Raw genomic sequence first — 15,888 nt, forward strand, 5'->3', positions numbered from 1 at the left:
CTCTCTCTGTCTCTCATGAATAAATTAAAAGAAAAAATAAATAATAAATAATAAATAAAAATAAAAAAGAGAGAGAGAGAGAGAGAAGCCAGACACAAATGAATATATACTGTATGACTTCAATTATCAATGAAATTGTAGAACAAGCAAAACTAGTCTACAGGGTTTGAAATGAGAACAGTGGTAGCTATGCAGAAGGAAGGAGATTAGAAATGGACACAGAGTAATCTTCTAGAGTGATAAAAATATTGTGACTGTACCGTTGGTTACATATATAGTTGTCAAAATTCATGTCATGGTGCACTTATTTTTTTTTTTTTTAAAACAAGAAATGATATTTCTTTTTTTTTTAATTTATTTTATTTTATTTTATTTATTTATGATAGGCACACAGTGAGAGAGAGAGAGAGGCAGAGACATAGGCAGAGGGAGAAGCAGGCTCCATGCACCGGGAGCCCGATGTGGGATTCGATCCCGGGTCTCCAGGATCGCGCCCTGGGCCAAAGGCAGGCGCTAAACCGCTGTGCCACCCAGGGATCCCTCATGGTGCACTTATGATACTATATATAATTGTACCTTAAATAATCACTTTAAGAACACAATTGACAGTTTCCAGCATAAAATGGCTAAAATGCTATCCCACTGAGTTGACAAAACATTGACCAAAAGTTTCTAAAACTTGGTATTTGGGGATCCCTGGGTGGCGCAGCGGTTTGGCGCCTGCCTTTGGCCCAGGGCGCAATCCTGGAGACCCGGGATTGAATCCCACGTCAGGCTCCCGATGCATGGAGCCTGCTTCTCCCTCTGCCTGTGTCTCTGCCTCTCTGTCTCTGTGACTATCATAAATTAAAATAAAAATAAAAATAAAACTTGGTATTTTAGTTAGCTGAAGCAGTCGGTGACTTCCATTCAGTTTCCTGAGCAAATGAATACATCACAAGGACACCCATTATTACCTTGGGGGGTAAACCCCCCACCCCCACCCCACAAAGGACCAGGCACTTCTAAAATGATAACCACTGACCTTAGTCTGACCCTGTAGCATTACTGATGAAGCTTCTGGAAAATATAAACACATTTCTACCAAAGGAAAAAGAACACGGGAACTAAAGAATATAAGAAAAACTATCCATAATGTTACTGACAATACTCACTTCTAATTTTTGGTGACAACATTTTCCAGTAAGTGAAAAGAGTCCTTTGGGTCACCCTCCTCCCAACTGTATCTAATTCTACTTTAACACTTGAGCTTCCCATTTCTAGCCTTTACTTAATGACATAACACAAAAAAAGATATTTCAGGGGATGCCTGTGTGGCTCAGTGGTTGAGCATCTGCCTCTGGCTCAGGTAGTGATCCTAGGGTCCAGGGATCGAGGCCCCCACATCAGGCTCCCCACAGGTAGCCTGCTTCTCCCTCTGCCTATGTCTCTGCCTCTCTCTCTGTGTCTCTCATGAGTAAATAAGTAAAATCTTCAAAAAAAACAAATAAAAAGATATTTCAGGTATGAGCTACGTTAATACACAGGCACAGAGATGGATTTCAAAAATATAATACTACATGAAAGGAACACAATGTAGAATGATATGCTCAGCATGTATCATTTATGAAAATATAAGCACACAGACAAGTAATACTATGTATTATTCAAGATACAGATCTACATACACACATATACGTTATATATATATATATTTTAAAGATTTTATTTATTTATTCATGAGAGACAGAGGGGGGGGGGCAGAGACACACACAGGCAGAGGGAGAAGCAGGCTCCACGCAGGGAGCCTGACGTGGGACTCGATCCCGGGTCTCCAGGGTCAGGCCCTGGGCCAAAGACGGCGCTAAACCGCTGAGCCACCCGGGCTGCCCTATACATTATATTTTATTACCATAAAGATATTATTTCCATGTAATGTTACTTACTGTATTACAAATATACACATATATACTATTTTTTAATGGATTAGAAGTACAACAAGCTCATGAAAGTAGCTGCCAATAGGACAAAAGGAAGAATAGGACCAAGAGTGGTGAGTAAAGGGAAATTTTGTTTTATTTTATATTCTATTTTGAAGGATAAAATGACTGGCAGGAAAAACAACATGGATAATTTGCATAATTTTATTTTTCTGGGATTCCTTTTCCTCAAAATTAAAAAGGGAGAGTGGGAGGACAAGGGGGAAAGGAAAAGGGATCTTCCTTGACAAACTGAATGAATATAAGGCAACATGATGATCAATTTTTAAGCATGGGCACATAACAAAAAGGTTAGACTGCACAGAACCAGAACACATCATACATGCTTGCATACATGCACACACAGAGGAATGTGCACATATATGACAGTGTCTGTATGATATATGAAGAAAAATAAAAAATGAAACTTGGCAGGGCTGCACAGTCATTAAAAGCAGTGGTTCTAAGAGTTCACAAAAAAGATAATAAAAATGGTCATTAAACATATTAAAGGATGTTAAACTTCAATCCTGAGAGAAATAAAAATTAAAATTCACAGAGATACTATTTCTCACCTATTAAGTTAATAAAAAAGAAAAGCTTGACCACACTCAAATGGTGAAGCTGTGGAAAAATAGGCCCCTCATATATTATCGGTGGAAGTACAAAATGACACAATCACTACGGAAAAGAATTTGAAAAAACTATGCTATCATCGCATTTACTCTCTGCCCCAATCAACTCACTCTAAGAAATTCACCCTGAAAACAGATTTTCAAAAGCACAAAACATATGCAAAATGTGATCACATTCACTGGAGCCTTATCTATCACTGTTAAATAACTATTAGAAAAAACTGACTTCAAAAAAAAAAAAAAAGAAAGAAAGAAAAAACTGACTTCTCATCTATAGGTATCCCTAGGGAAATTGTAGAAAGGTATATGCTATTCAGTTGACTACAAAAATGAGAAAGATCATTAAAAGATTTCTATAAGTGCAAAAAGTAAACTATAAAGATAGTATTCGGGGATCCCTGGGTGGTTCAGCGGTTAGGCGCCTGCCTCGGCCCAGGGTGTGATCTTAGAGACCCAGGATCAAGTCCCATGTCGGGCTCCCTGTGTGGAGCCTGCTTCTCCCTCTGCCTGTGTCTCTGCCCCTCTCTCTCTCTCTCTCTCTCTCTCTCTCTCTGTCTCTATGAATAAATAAAATCTTTATTAAAAAAATGAAAATAAAAAATAATGATGAGGCCAGAGAATTACAGTACACTGGATAAAAAAGAAGAGAAAGGGATGCCTGGGTGGCTCAGCAGTTGAGCGTCTGCCTTCGGCTCAGGGCATGATCCCAGGGTCCAGGATAGAATCCCGCATCAGGCTCCTTGCAGGGAGCCTGCTTCTCCCTCTGCCTATGTCTCTGCCTCTTTCTCTCTCTGTGTCTCTCATGAATAAATAAATAAAATATTAAAAAAAAAAAGAAGAAGAAGAAAAAGTATCACTATGAATCCATAGTGATTCTCCAAAATATAAAGGGGGAGGGAAGGTTGGAGCATTTCTTTATAGAAGAATGACAACTAATAAATGTAGAAATAACAGAATTAGAGGGGTGCTTGGGTGGCTCAGTCAGTTAAGTGTCTGCTTTTGGGGGTCCTGAGATCATCCTGCATTGGCTCTTGCTCACCAGGGAGTCTGCTTCTCCCTCTCTCTGCACTTGCTCCCCACTGCTCATGCACTCCCTCTCAAATAAAAAAAAAGAAAATCTTTAATTTTTTTTTTAAGATTTTATTTATTTATTCATGAGAGACCCAGAGAGAGAGAGGCAGAGACACAGGCAGAGGGAGAAGCAGGCTCCACACAGGGAGCCCGATGTGGGACTTGATCCCAGGATTCCAGGATCACGCCCTGGGCTGAAGGCAGGTGCTAAACCGCTGAGCTACCCAGGTGTCCCAAATAAAATCTTTAAAAAAAAAAAGAACAGAATTACAAAAATAAATTTCAGGCACCAATATGATTTATTCAGACAAATTTCATCAACATATGGTAAAAACATGAAATAAAAAAATGTTGGGGAAGAAGATACAAACTATCATCCCTCAGATCACTTATTAATCACTAAAAGAACAAAGCATCTTTGTAATAAAAAAATCTGGCAAACACCAGAATCAAGTTATTAAACTGAGTATCACCAAAAGATGGGGCAAATAGACATCCTGTGTTTCCTCCTGTCAAATAATGGGATGGATCCAGCATCACCTCTGGAGTGTGCTTGCCAAAAATGTTTTATCTATGTAAAAATGAGAAAACAATCAGTGAATTGAGATTGAAGGACAACCTTAGAAGTGACCGGCCAAAAAGCCAAAAGATGGAGATTTAAAAAAAGGTGAGAGAGACCAGAAACATAAAAATTAAATGCAATAAATGATCCTTGACTAGATCCTCGTGACTCTAGTCTCAGGGTGGGGGAGGGTGGAAAGTGAGGAGACTTTCAACTGCTTCAAAAGCCATTACTGAAATAAGGGAAATCCAAATACAGATGACATATTATATATTAGACAATATTATTAAAGCAAGGTTAAAATGTATTACCTATAACGATTTTGTAGTTATACAGGAGAATGCCTTTATTTGATATACACACTAAAGTATTTAAAGATAAAACCAGGGGCACCTGGCTGGCTCAGCTGGAAGAGCATGTGACTCTTGATCTCGGGGTTGTGAGTTCAAGCCCCACATTGGGTGTAGAGATTACTTAAAAATAAAATCTGTTGGGGGATCCCTGGGTGGCACAGCGGTTTGGCGCCTGCCTTTGGCCCAGGGCGCGATCCTGGAGACCCGGGATCGAGTCCCATATCGGGCTCCCGGTGCATGGAGCCTGCTTCTCCCTCTGCCTATGTCTCTGCCTCTCTCTCATTCTGTGTGACTATCATAAATAAATAAAAAAAAAATTAAAAAAAAAAAAATAAAATCTGTTGGGATCCCTGGGTGGCGCAGCAGTTTAGCGCCTGCCTTTGGCCCAGGGCACGATCCTGGACACCCAGGATCGAATCCCACGTCGGGCTCCCGGTGCATGGAGCCTGCTTCTCCCTCTGCCTGTGTCTCTGCCTCTCTCTCTCTCTCTCTCTCTCTCTCTCTCTCTCTGTGACTATCATAAATAAATAAAAAATTTTTAAAAAAATTAAAAAAAATAAAATCTGTAAAAAAATGTTTTAAATAAAATAAAGGTAAAATAAATATCCTGATTATCTGCAATTTATTTTCAAAAAGTTCAGGGGAAAAAAAAGTATATACACATACTCAGGGCAAGCATGACAAAATGCTGACAGGTGAAAACAATGTGGGTTTTCACTATATTCATCTTTCAAGTTTTCTATAGGTCAGAAATTTTTCAAAACAAAAAGTGGAAGACAAAGGGAAAAAAATCCCACCAATTCCCTAGTCCTGGTTCTGTCACTGACTAGCTGTGAGACCAGCTAACTAACTTAACCTCTGTGCCTCAGCTTACTCACCTGGAAAATGAAGATAATTATGAAGATAATTATTCCTCAGTTGTTGGGAAAATTAAATACAATGATATGTGTAGAGTGCTTGACACAACAGCCTGGTGCATATGTCAAGTCCTCAGTCATGTTTGCTATCATCATGATCATGATCACTATATATTCTCCTCCAAACTCTTACAGCTCAAATATCATACAACTTTAAGTTAGAAGCCTGTGGTGAGACAAGCCCTGAGGACTGAAAAACCCATTCCTTATATTAAAACCCAAGTCAACACTAAGGACAGGAGATCCTCAAAGAACTAATCTAAGCCAAAAAGAGATTTCTCAAGTCCCAAAGGTATCCTAAATAAACCTACAACAGTTTACCCAACCCTCTATTGTGGGACACTGAGTTGTTTTTAGTTTGTTTTAAATCTTTTTGAAGAGGAGGTACATCTGGGTGGCTCAGTGGTTGAACATCTGCTTTCAGCTCAGGGCATGATCCCAGACTCCCGGGATCAAGTCCCACATCAGGCTCCCCATAGTCTGCTTCTCCCTCTCCTGTCTCTGCCTCTCTCTCTGTCTCTCATGAATAAATAGATAAAATCTTTAAAAAAAAATTAATAAGTAGATCTGTGTGTACCAGCAGAGAACTCAAAAACTTTAAACAGGAAGTTGCAGAATAATAGATGTATTATAAAGGCCATGCATGTGAATGCTAAAAACACACAAACCAACTCTATGTTGTTCACAATAATACCAAGGCAGGACAAGTATAAAAGCATATTCAGGAAGGATATATGCTAACCTCTGGCTGGAGGCTTCCTTTGGGGAAAGAGGGAGGGGAATGGGACTGGGCAGGGGAACCAATGGCACCACAACTTCCTCAGTGATGTTAATTTCTTGAAAAAGAAAAGGGAGCTGAAGAAACTCTTCAAAAGCATTTTTCCCATTAAGAAATCAACAGAAGGAAAAGGAAAAATGCAGGCAACCAGGTTCAGGATGAATGGAACCAGGATCAAGCAGTGTGTGGCTTAAGGACTTGTGACACTTTGGCCACCTCACCCACAGGGGTCTCTCGGGGAAAGAAGATATGCCCATCGTGATGCCCCTCCTGCCGCATTCCCACGCACCCACTCTCAGGAGGCCATACCTGAGCCCCCACAAGAGGGCCTGAGTCACATCTGATTCATAGGTTGGGACTTACCACAGGCCCACAAGCAGGCCTTCAAACTCTCAGTGAGGGTAGGAAGTTGGGGGCGTGGGGGTGGGAAAGGGACAACATTTCCCACCTGAAAAACCCTTACAGGGTTCTCTTTTTTTTCCAACTTACCTGACGGAAAGGGTGAAGTCTCCAGGATTACTTTTACTGGGCCTCGCCAAAAAACTGCCATCAACTCCTCTTGTCAACAGCAGGTTTTCTGCCTCCACGCCAGTGATGTTTGGGTGAAACCATCTTGAGAGAAAAATGGAGAGAGAAATGAAAACCAAAAGACTCTGTCAGCACTACTTTCCACACTATCAGAGCTAAAATGCCTATGAGTAGAGTAGCTAATAAAAATACAAAACAAGACCTTCCCTTCCTCTTCCCCCTCTTCTCCTTGGTCACTGCCCCCTCCTTGACTTCCTCTTGATAGGAACCTGGGATCCTGCTAGCATAGTCAGTAGGGCCAGGGGCACGGTCCATGGGACTGGGGCCAAGAGTGTGCATCTCAAGCCAAGCCCAAAGCCCAGAAAGACAGTCCATGTGATCAGGAGATTGAACACATGGAGTAGAATTAAACAAGTAAAGAAAGAAACTAGTGAATAAATAGACATATTAGGGATAATGAGAGCCAGGTTTCTCACTATTGGAGAGGGGATACAAATATGGAAAGGGAGAAAAACTTTATAAGCCCTGGGGTGTTAGATTAGAATTGGAGAGGGATGCCTGGGTAGCTCAGCGGTTGAGCGCCTCCCTTCGGCCCAGGGCATGATTCTGGAGTCCCAGGATCGAGTCCCACATCAAGCTTCCAGCATGGAGTCTGCTTCTTTCTGCCTGTGTCACTGCCTCTCTCTGTGTGTCTCTCTCATGAATAAATAAATAAAATCTTAAAAAAAAAAAAAGAATTGGAGGTAATGTAAACTCTAGTTCTTAATATACATATAAAGATGTAGAAATATAGATGTACATCTATGTTTGTGCATGTCTGTGTGCATATGTGCAGGCTCATATACAGATTTATCTTCCTAGCTCTCTCTTCTAAAAGGACTCTGAAGCAATGACATCCCAGTAGCCATCAGCATAACCAGCACTATTAGTATGGTTTCTAAAAACCATTTTCCAACAAAAGGAACTGGGTTCCTTGGAGAAAAAGCTGATTCCAGGTCTGTGGCACTAAAGGTAAGATGATCTTGGAACACCTCACTGTGCCACAGGACCCAGCTCCAAAGAGGACATGTCAAAAGAATAGAGGAGCCAGCCTAAGAGACTCCTGCCTGCCAAATTAGAGACAATTTGTACCTCAAAATAAACAATGATAGTGATAGATAGTAGGCCATTGAATAAAATAGGAAACCAAGAGTCCATGCAGATAATAATTTTATTTTCAACTAATTAAGCTTCCTCAAAAAATTAAGCACAGAATAACCATGTGATACAGAAATTCCACTTCTGGGTATATACCCCCAAAAGAAGTAAAAGCAGGGACTCAGAGAGATAGTTGTATACCCATGTTCATAGTAGCATTACTCATAACAGCCAAATGGTGGAAGCAACCCAAGTATTCATCAGCGAATGAATGAATAAACAAAGTATCATTATATGTATCAATGGAATGTTACTCAGCCTTAAAAGGTTAAAAATTCTGTCACATGCTACAACACAGATGAACATTTAAGATATTATGCTGAGTGAAATACACCAGTCACAAAAGAACAAATACTATATGGTTCTACCTCTATAGAAGGTAGCCAGAGCAGCCAAATTCATAGACAGAAAACAGAATGGTGGTTGCCAGGAACTTGGGGGAGGAGGGAATGGAGAGTTATTATTTGACGGGTACAGAGTTTCAGTTGGGAAGATGAAAATGTTCTGGAGATGGACTGGGGTGATGGTTGTACCACAATGTGAATGTTCTTAATGCCACTTAGAGGGCAGCCCCGGTGGCACAGCGGTTTAGCACCGCCTGCAGCACAGGGTGTGATCCTGGAGACCCAGGATGGAGTCCCACGTCAGGCTCCCTGCATGGAGCCTGCTTCTCCCTCTGCCTGCGTCTCTGCCTCTCTCTCTCTCTCTCTGTTGCTCATAAATAAATAAATAAAATTTAAAAATAAATAAATAAAATAAATCTTCAAAAAAAGCCACTTAGAAATAGTTAAAATGATAAATTTTATGTTACATATATTTAATCACAATTTTAAAAAAATACTTGGGGACAAAGGGAAAGCTCTTTGCAGTAGAACCACCGCGACAGTATTTACAGCAACTCAAAGTACCTCCCAACAAAATGCTTATTAATTACTTGTTAATTAACAAATAAAAAACACTCATGAACCTCGCAGTGGAGAACTTGACAGATACTACCTTAACCAACTGAGAAAAGTTAACATCATCAGTTATGGATTAAACTGGCATCATATGCCTCCTGACGTCACTGAGAACAAGTGCCATTTCTGTGATATTCCTGTCAAAAATACATCACCTAATCTAATTAGGAGGAACATTAGACAAACTCCAAATGAGTGACATTCTATAAACTAACTGGCACATACTCTTCAAATATGTCAAAACTGTGAAAGAGGGGGGCGTCCAAAGAACTTTCCAGATTTCAGGTGAGTCACAGGACACAAGTAATACACTGCATGGTTCTTTCTGGATCATATCATTGACCAGAAGGAGGTAAGAATTTGATGCTAATCCCATTGTAATGCAAATTTCCTGATTTTGACAAGAGTACTGTAATTATGTCTCTGTCTGTTTTTAGGAAATAGGCACAGAAGTATTTTAGAGTAACAAGACATCATGTCTGGAGCTTACTCTCAAACAGTTCAGAATGAAGTATGTATATATACATATATATATATACATATATATACATATATATACATATATATACATATATACATATACATATATACATATATATACAGTATGTATATATACGGGGGGAGGCAAATGTGGTACAATGTTAGCTGCTAAATCTGGGTAAAAAGTAAACAGAAGTTGTAGTATTTATACAACATTTGTGTAAATCTGAAATTATTTCAAAATTAAAAGTTTTTAAAAACACACAAATAATGAAGTCCACCATGAATGCCATCCATTTCAGAGGATTCCTCTATACTTCCCAGCAAGATGTCCTTCATGGATGCCAAAAGTCACCAAGATTAGTGGTAAAAACAGTAATTTCTGAAGTCAAATTATCCGGGACCTTTATAGACTAATTCAACACCCCAGGGAACAGACATCAACTATTAAATGTAGAGTCCTGGTACTGATAATCAAAAAAACTTTTAAGAGACTTCTCAACAAATACTTGCCCAATTAAAGTTACAACAGTGAAGGAGAGAGAACACAAGGGTAAAAAGCTGTCATAAATCATGTATTAAGGATACGGAGAGCTCTACAGCATTGTGGTTAGGAATCAACATGGACCCAAGTGCACATCTACCCCTTACTAGCTCAGTGACCTGAGCATGTTCTTTCCACTTCAGATTCATCATCCTCAAAATGGTAATGATCAATCATTTCTTTTTGCAATAATTTTTATGTTCCTTTTAAGAATAAACTGAGAATCCATACAGTACAGTATCATTCAGCCATTAAAATAACAAAGTACTGGGGGTGCCTGGATGGCTCAGTTGGTTGATGGACTCTTGGTTTCAAATTGGGTCATGCTCTTGGGGTCATGGGATCCAGCCCCACATCCAGCTCCACACTCAGTGCAGAGTTTGCCTGAGATTCTCTCTCCCCTTCTCCCTCCCCTCTTACCATCTACCTGCTCGCATTTTCTCTCTCTCTCTCACATAAGTAAATAAATACAATCCTTTTTTTAAAAAAAGGTAATAAAGTACAAATGCTACAATTGGATGAACCTCAAAAATACTATGCTAAAGGAAAGAAACCAGACATAAGAGGCCACATGTATGATTTCATTGATGTGAAAGGTCCAGAATAAGCAAAGCCATAGACAGAAAGTAAATTAGTGCTTGCTTTGAGAAAGGGAATAGGTAATAGGTATAGGGTTTCTTTTCGAGGTGATATAAATGTCCTAAAATTAGAATGCATATGTGAATATACTAAAAACCACTGAGCTGTATACTTCAAATAGGTGAACTGTATTGTATGTGAAACACATCTCATTAAAGCTGTCTTAAAAAAAAAAAAAAGGAATAGGGGCTGGGCAAAAAATAAAATAAAATAAAAATAAAATATGGGATCCCTGGGTGGCTCAGCAGTTGAGCGTCTGCCTTTGACTCAGGGTGCGATCCCGGAGTCCCAGGATCGAGTACCAAATCAGGTTCCCTGCATGGAGCCTCCTTCTCTCTCTGCCTGTGTCTCTGCCTGCCTCTCTCTCTCTCTCTCTCTCTCTCTCTCTCTCTCTCTGTTTCTTATGAATAAATGAATAAAATCTTTAAAAATAATAATAAAATAAAAATTAAAAAGGATAAACTGAGATAATAAAATAGCTTACTAAATTCACTCATTCCACAAACACTGAGGACACCCCAGTTAACAGAATAACATCCCTCTCTTCGAGAGGGTTTCTTTGCAATGAAGGCGATAAAAACAAGGAAGTAATAGTAAATAAATAAAATGTCAGATGGTGATAACAGCTACAAAATAAAGCAATGGGGCACGTGAACAATGAGCAATGGTGGCTCAGTCGGTTAGTGTCTGCCTTCAGCTCAGGTCATGATCCCAGGATCCTAGGATCAAGCCCCACATTGGGGTCCCCACTTAGCAAGGAGTCTACTTCTCCCTTTCCCTGTCCCTTCTCCTGCTTGTGCTTTCTCTATCAAATAAATAAATAAAATCTTAAAAAAAAAAAAACTCTACTGCACAGGGATAGCACACAGATCAGTTAAGAAAACCATCACGATAAATAATCCAAACAAGAAATGATGGTACAAAAAAAAAAAAAAAAAAAGAAAGAAAGAAAGAAAAAAAGAAATGATGGTACCAAGGACCAAGATGGCCAAAGTGGGAAAAGTGATAAATAGTCCAACTAGGAAAATCTTAAGGGGAGCCAATACAATAGGATTTCCTAAGGAATGACACATGGGTTGGGAAAGAAAGGAGTAAGAACACTCCAAGGTTTGGAGCTTAGCTAACTAGATAGAAGGCTGGAAATACAGAAAGGATGGAGAGAGGAAAATCAAGGGTTAGATTTGGTACGTGTTAAGTTTGAGATGCTTAGTTGTCCAAGTGTTGTTGCACACAAGGCACTAAATGTTAGATATTATTGACAACTGTAATAAACATAAGGTTGCTCAGATAAATAATCAGAAAAAGCAAGAATGCAGACATAATCTATTAACATTCCTGTTGTTTACATTAACTGAAACTCATTTTGTTTTATATTTTTCCTATACCATCTCACTAGTGTTTTATGGGGAATCTAACCATTACTCTGATTGGCCTATGGACAAAAATCACAGGGTTGAGATCAAAAGGAAAAAATATTAGTTTGCTTTTTTCTCCCTCTGAGAGTTTGTCAAAAGACTAAACCAGAATTTCACCCAAGGAGAATTCAACCTCAGTTTACATACCTATCATTCCAGCATCCCATACTTCTGCATTCAGTCCAATTACTTATCTATCCAATTTTTATTTATTTATTCATGACAGGCACACAGGGAGAGGCAGAGACATAGGGAGAGGGAGAAGCAGGCTCTCTGCCACATGCCCAATGCAGGACTAGATCCCCAGAACCCGGGATCATGCCTTGAGCCAAAGGCAGCTGCTCAACCACTGAGCCACCCAGGTGTCCCTAACCAATTTTTTTTTAAATCTTGCCCCGTTTCTTTGCTCTCTGGTTCCCACCTGAGTCCACCTGTTTCCACAGCCCTATGGAAACAAAAAGTACTATCAGAGGCTTCCAGATATATTTATAAACTTTTCAAAACATATCATAGAAATCCTACATTAACCCTCAATTTGTCTACCTACATAAACTAATTAAAATGTCAAATTCCTTTTGCTTTTGGCTGCAAACCAATTATATTACTTGGTGTGGTACTCTGAAACAGAGTGGCATATATACTGCCTTCTACCAAAAAAGAAAAAGAAATGGGAAAGCCAATTGTTATATGATAAATACAGATTTGGAAATAAATTTTTTTTCAGAATATTGGGTTTATGGTTAAAAAAAAAAAAAAGGAAACTGCCTGGGTGAAAAAGCTGGGAACCACTGGCACATGGTGACAAAGCCTTATGGGTAGGAATATGGCCTGCAGTGAGATGGCTCTGGTTCACATCCCAGCTCTGTGTGACTGTGGCTAATGATTTCATCTCACTGTTAACTCATCTGTAAAATGGCACAGTAACATATATATGTGTGCAAATACACTACTGCCTCCACAAACACACACACATGGAATTCTCTTGATCTACACCTCAATTTTTTTCACTTACAATTTGAAGATCCTTCTATAGCTGTACATTCTTTTTAATGACTACACAATATTCCATCATGAATACATGCCCAAGAATTTAATCCCTGTTATAGGACATTTATATTATGCCTAGCTTTTGTTACTACAAATAATACAGCAGAGGGGAAAAAAAAATACAGCAGAGGGGGACCCGGGTGGCTCAGTTGGTTACACATCCAACTTTTGCTTTCCACTTAGGTTATGATCTCAGGGTTGTAAGACTGAGCCCCACCTTGGGCTGCATACTCAGTGGGGAGTCCTGCTTGAGATTCTCCCTCTCCTCTGCTCCCCTCCCCACTCGCACACACGCACTCTCTCAAATAAATAAATCTTTAAAAAAACAAAACAAGGGCATCCCCGGTGGTGCAGCGGTTTAGCGCCGCCTGCAGCCCAGGGCGTGATCCTGGAGACCCTGGATCGAGTCCCGCACTGGGCTCTATGTATGATGCCTGCTTCTCCCTCTGCCTGTGTCTCTGCCTCTCTCTCTCTCTGGCTCTATGAATAAATAAATAAAATCTTAAAACAAAAACAAAACAAAACAATGCAGAACATATCCTTTACAATTATCATTATACACTTTTTCAAGTACACCCATAAATTAAATTTTCAGAAAACTGCTTTGACAAGAGTTTGTCTTTCACTTTGACAAATCTCCCCAGCTGCACTCAAAAGAAGGTATCAGTTTTGACCCCCATTAAATGAGTGTGAAAGCCCGTTTTCTCTCACTTTTACCAATACTACATATATTATCGAATTTTTTCATCTTTATCGATCTGATTCATGGAAAAAGTACCATTCTAGTTTGCATTTCCTTGTAACACTAAGCACTTTTTCATGTTTTCAAAGCCCCTTTTTCCTCTTTTTCTGTGAGTTGTCAGTTTGTCATTGCTCATTTTCTCCTGCATTTTTTTTTCTTACTGACTTACAGGAGCTCTTATTATAACCAGAAAAAAAGACCCTTCATTATATGTGTAGCAAATATTTGTCTTAGCTTTTTGTACCTCTCACTCTGTTTGTGGTATTCTTTTTCCATAGAAATTCATCTTGGCATGGTTAAACTTATGAGATTTTTCCTTTATGATTTCTGGGCTTCTCACTATGCTTTAAAAAACTTAACTTACAGCACTGTTTTTAAGATAGAAATAAATTAATACACATAAAATGCTTAGCACAGAACCAGTCCTTTGAGTTTCATCTTTGGAACCAGGAATTTCCTTTTTAGTAAAAATAAAATAATTAAAAATAAATAAATAAATAATAAAATTAAATAATAATAATAAAATAATAATAATTACAATAAAGGCATAGATTTTTACAGGAGCCTGCGAGGTGTGCCCCAAGCTAATTCTCTCTCTCTCTTTTTTTAAGATTTATTTATCTATGAGAGAAAGACAGAGAGAATACATTCACACTCAGTGGGAGGAACACAGGGAGAGGAAGAGAGAGCATCTTAAGCAGACTCCTCACCGAGCACAGAGCCATGACCCCAAGATCATGAGTCAAAATTAAGAGTCAGATGCTTATGGGATCCCTGGGTGGCGCAGCGGTTTGGCACCTGCCTTTGGCCCAGGGCGCGATCCTGGAGACCCGGTATCGAATCCCGTGTCGGGCTCCCGGTGCATGGAGCCTGTTTCTCCCTCTGCCCCTCTCTCTCTCTCTCTCTCTCTCTCTCTCTCTCTCTCTCTCTCTGTGTGTGTGTGTGTGTGTGACTATCATAAATAAATAAAAAAATTTAAAAAAAATTTTAAAAATTAAAAAAAAAAAAAAAGAGTCAGATGCTTAAATGAGCCACCCAGGCACCCCCAACCTGACTCTCTTATTCTGGTGACTTCTCTGTTTTTCTCAAATATGCCCCATGTGGCCTTTGCACGTGTTTTTCTCTGGTCAGATGTTCCCATCCCATCTTTTCACAGCACACTGAGCATCCCTTGGGTGATACCATGAAATCTAATCACATATTCCTCCAATCACCAAGTTAAAGACGGGACTGGCAGTTCACAAGGGAGAGAACCCGTCTGCTGCTGTACCAATGTGTGTCATACTCCACACAAAGGGGCTAACACATGATTCCCTTCGTACTTGTGGCTAAAAGGGAAGGACGAAAGCAGCCATGGGGGGGAGGAGAGATGCCTGTCACTGCTCTCCCACACCCACAGTTCCCCATAGACATAGGTCACTGATGGTGTCACAAGAGGCTATAGGAAGAGACACAAGTGTCAGCTGGCAAAGGCCCCCTAACTAAGTTAATACCCTGGGGAAAGAACTCTCTTAGTCTACTCCTCTTCATCTGTTACCACATTGGCACCTTTATAGTAATTTACCCAGTTTTGATCTGTGCCCCAGGTATCCCATCAGTGTATATTTTCTAAGAATAAAGCTATCTTTTAAATGTTTTAACTGTAGTAATTTTACCATCTCTAATAATCCTTTGTCAAACCTGTTGTATTCTACTGTGCCAGTTGGCCCAATCATGCCCTTTATAGGATTTTTTTTTCTCTTCTAGTACAGGATCTAGTTGTATTTAGTTGTTAGATCTCTTAAATCCAGAATATTTCTAAGGCTTTTGTCATTTATGGTAGTGATTTTTGGGAAAAATACACCCCCCTTCCCCTTTCAAAATTAAGATTTCTCATTTTGGATTTGTCTAATTCATCAGTATTAGATTTCAACCTGAGTGCTATGTAGGTGATATTGTGTCCTTCTTTAGGTATTATATCTGGAGGCACACAATGTCCATTAATGATGTTAATCATCATCAGTGACTGCCTGGTGCAGAGTTTGTCCACTTTCTCTTTTGTATAATATTTTCTTTTCTGGGGA

The 15,888-nt window shown here is 39.5% G+C and overlaps 1 protein-coding gene across 1 annotated transcript in view; it reads right to left on the reverse strand.

Moving 5' to 3' along the window:
- Window positions 1-15,888, reverse strand: part of PTPN11 (protein tyrosine phosphatase non-receptor type 11) — an 85,956-nt gene that overhangs the window by 59,360 nt on the left and 10,708 nt on the right. Inside the window, exon 2 of the mRNA XM_055322455.1 lies at window positions 6,764-6,886. Coding sequence (XP_055178430.1) covers window positions 6,764-6,886 — 123 coding nt within the window. The remainder of the gene's footprint in view (window positions 1-6,763; window positions 6,887-15,888) is intronic.

Source organism: Nyctereutes procyonoides, unplaced genomic scaffold, assembly GCF_905146905.1.
Source record: "Nyctereutes procyonoides isolate TBG_1078 unplaced genomic scaffold, NYPRO_anot_genome, whole genome shotgun sequence".
NCBI classification, from domain to species: domain Eukaryota; kingdom Metazoa; phylum Chordata; class Mammalia; order Carnivora; family Canidae; genus Nyctereutes; species Nyctereutes procyonoides.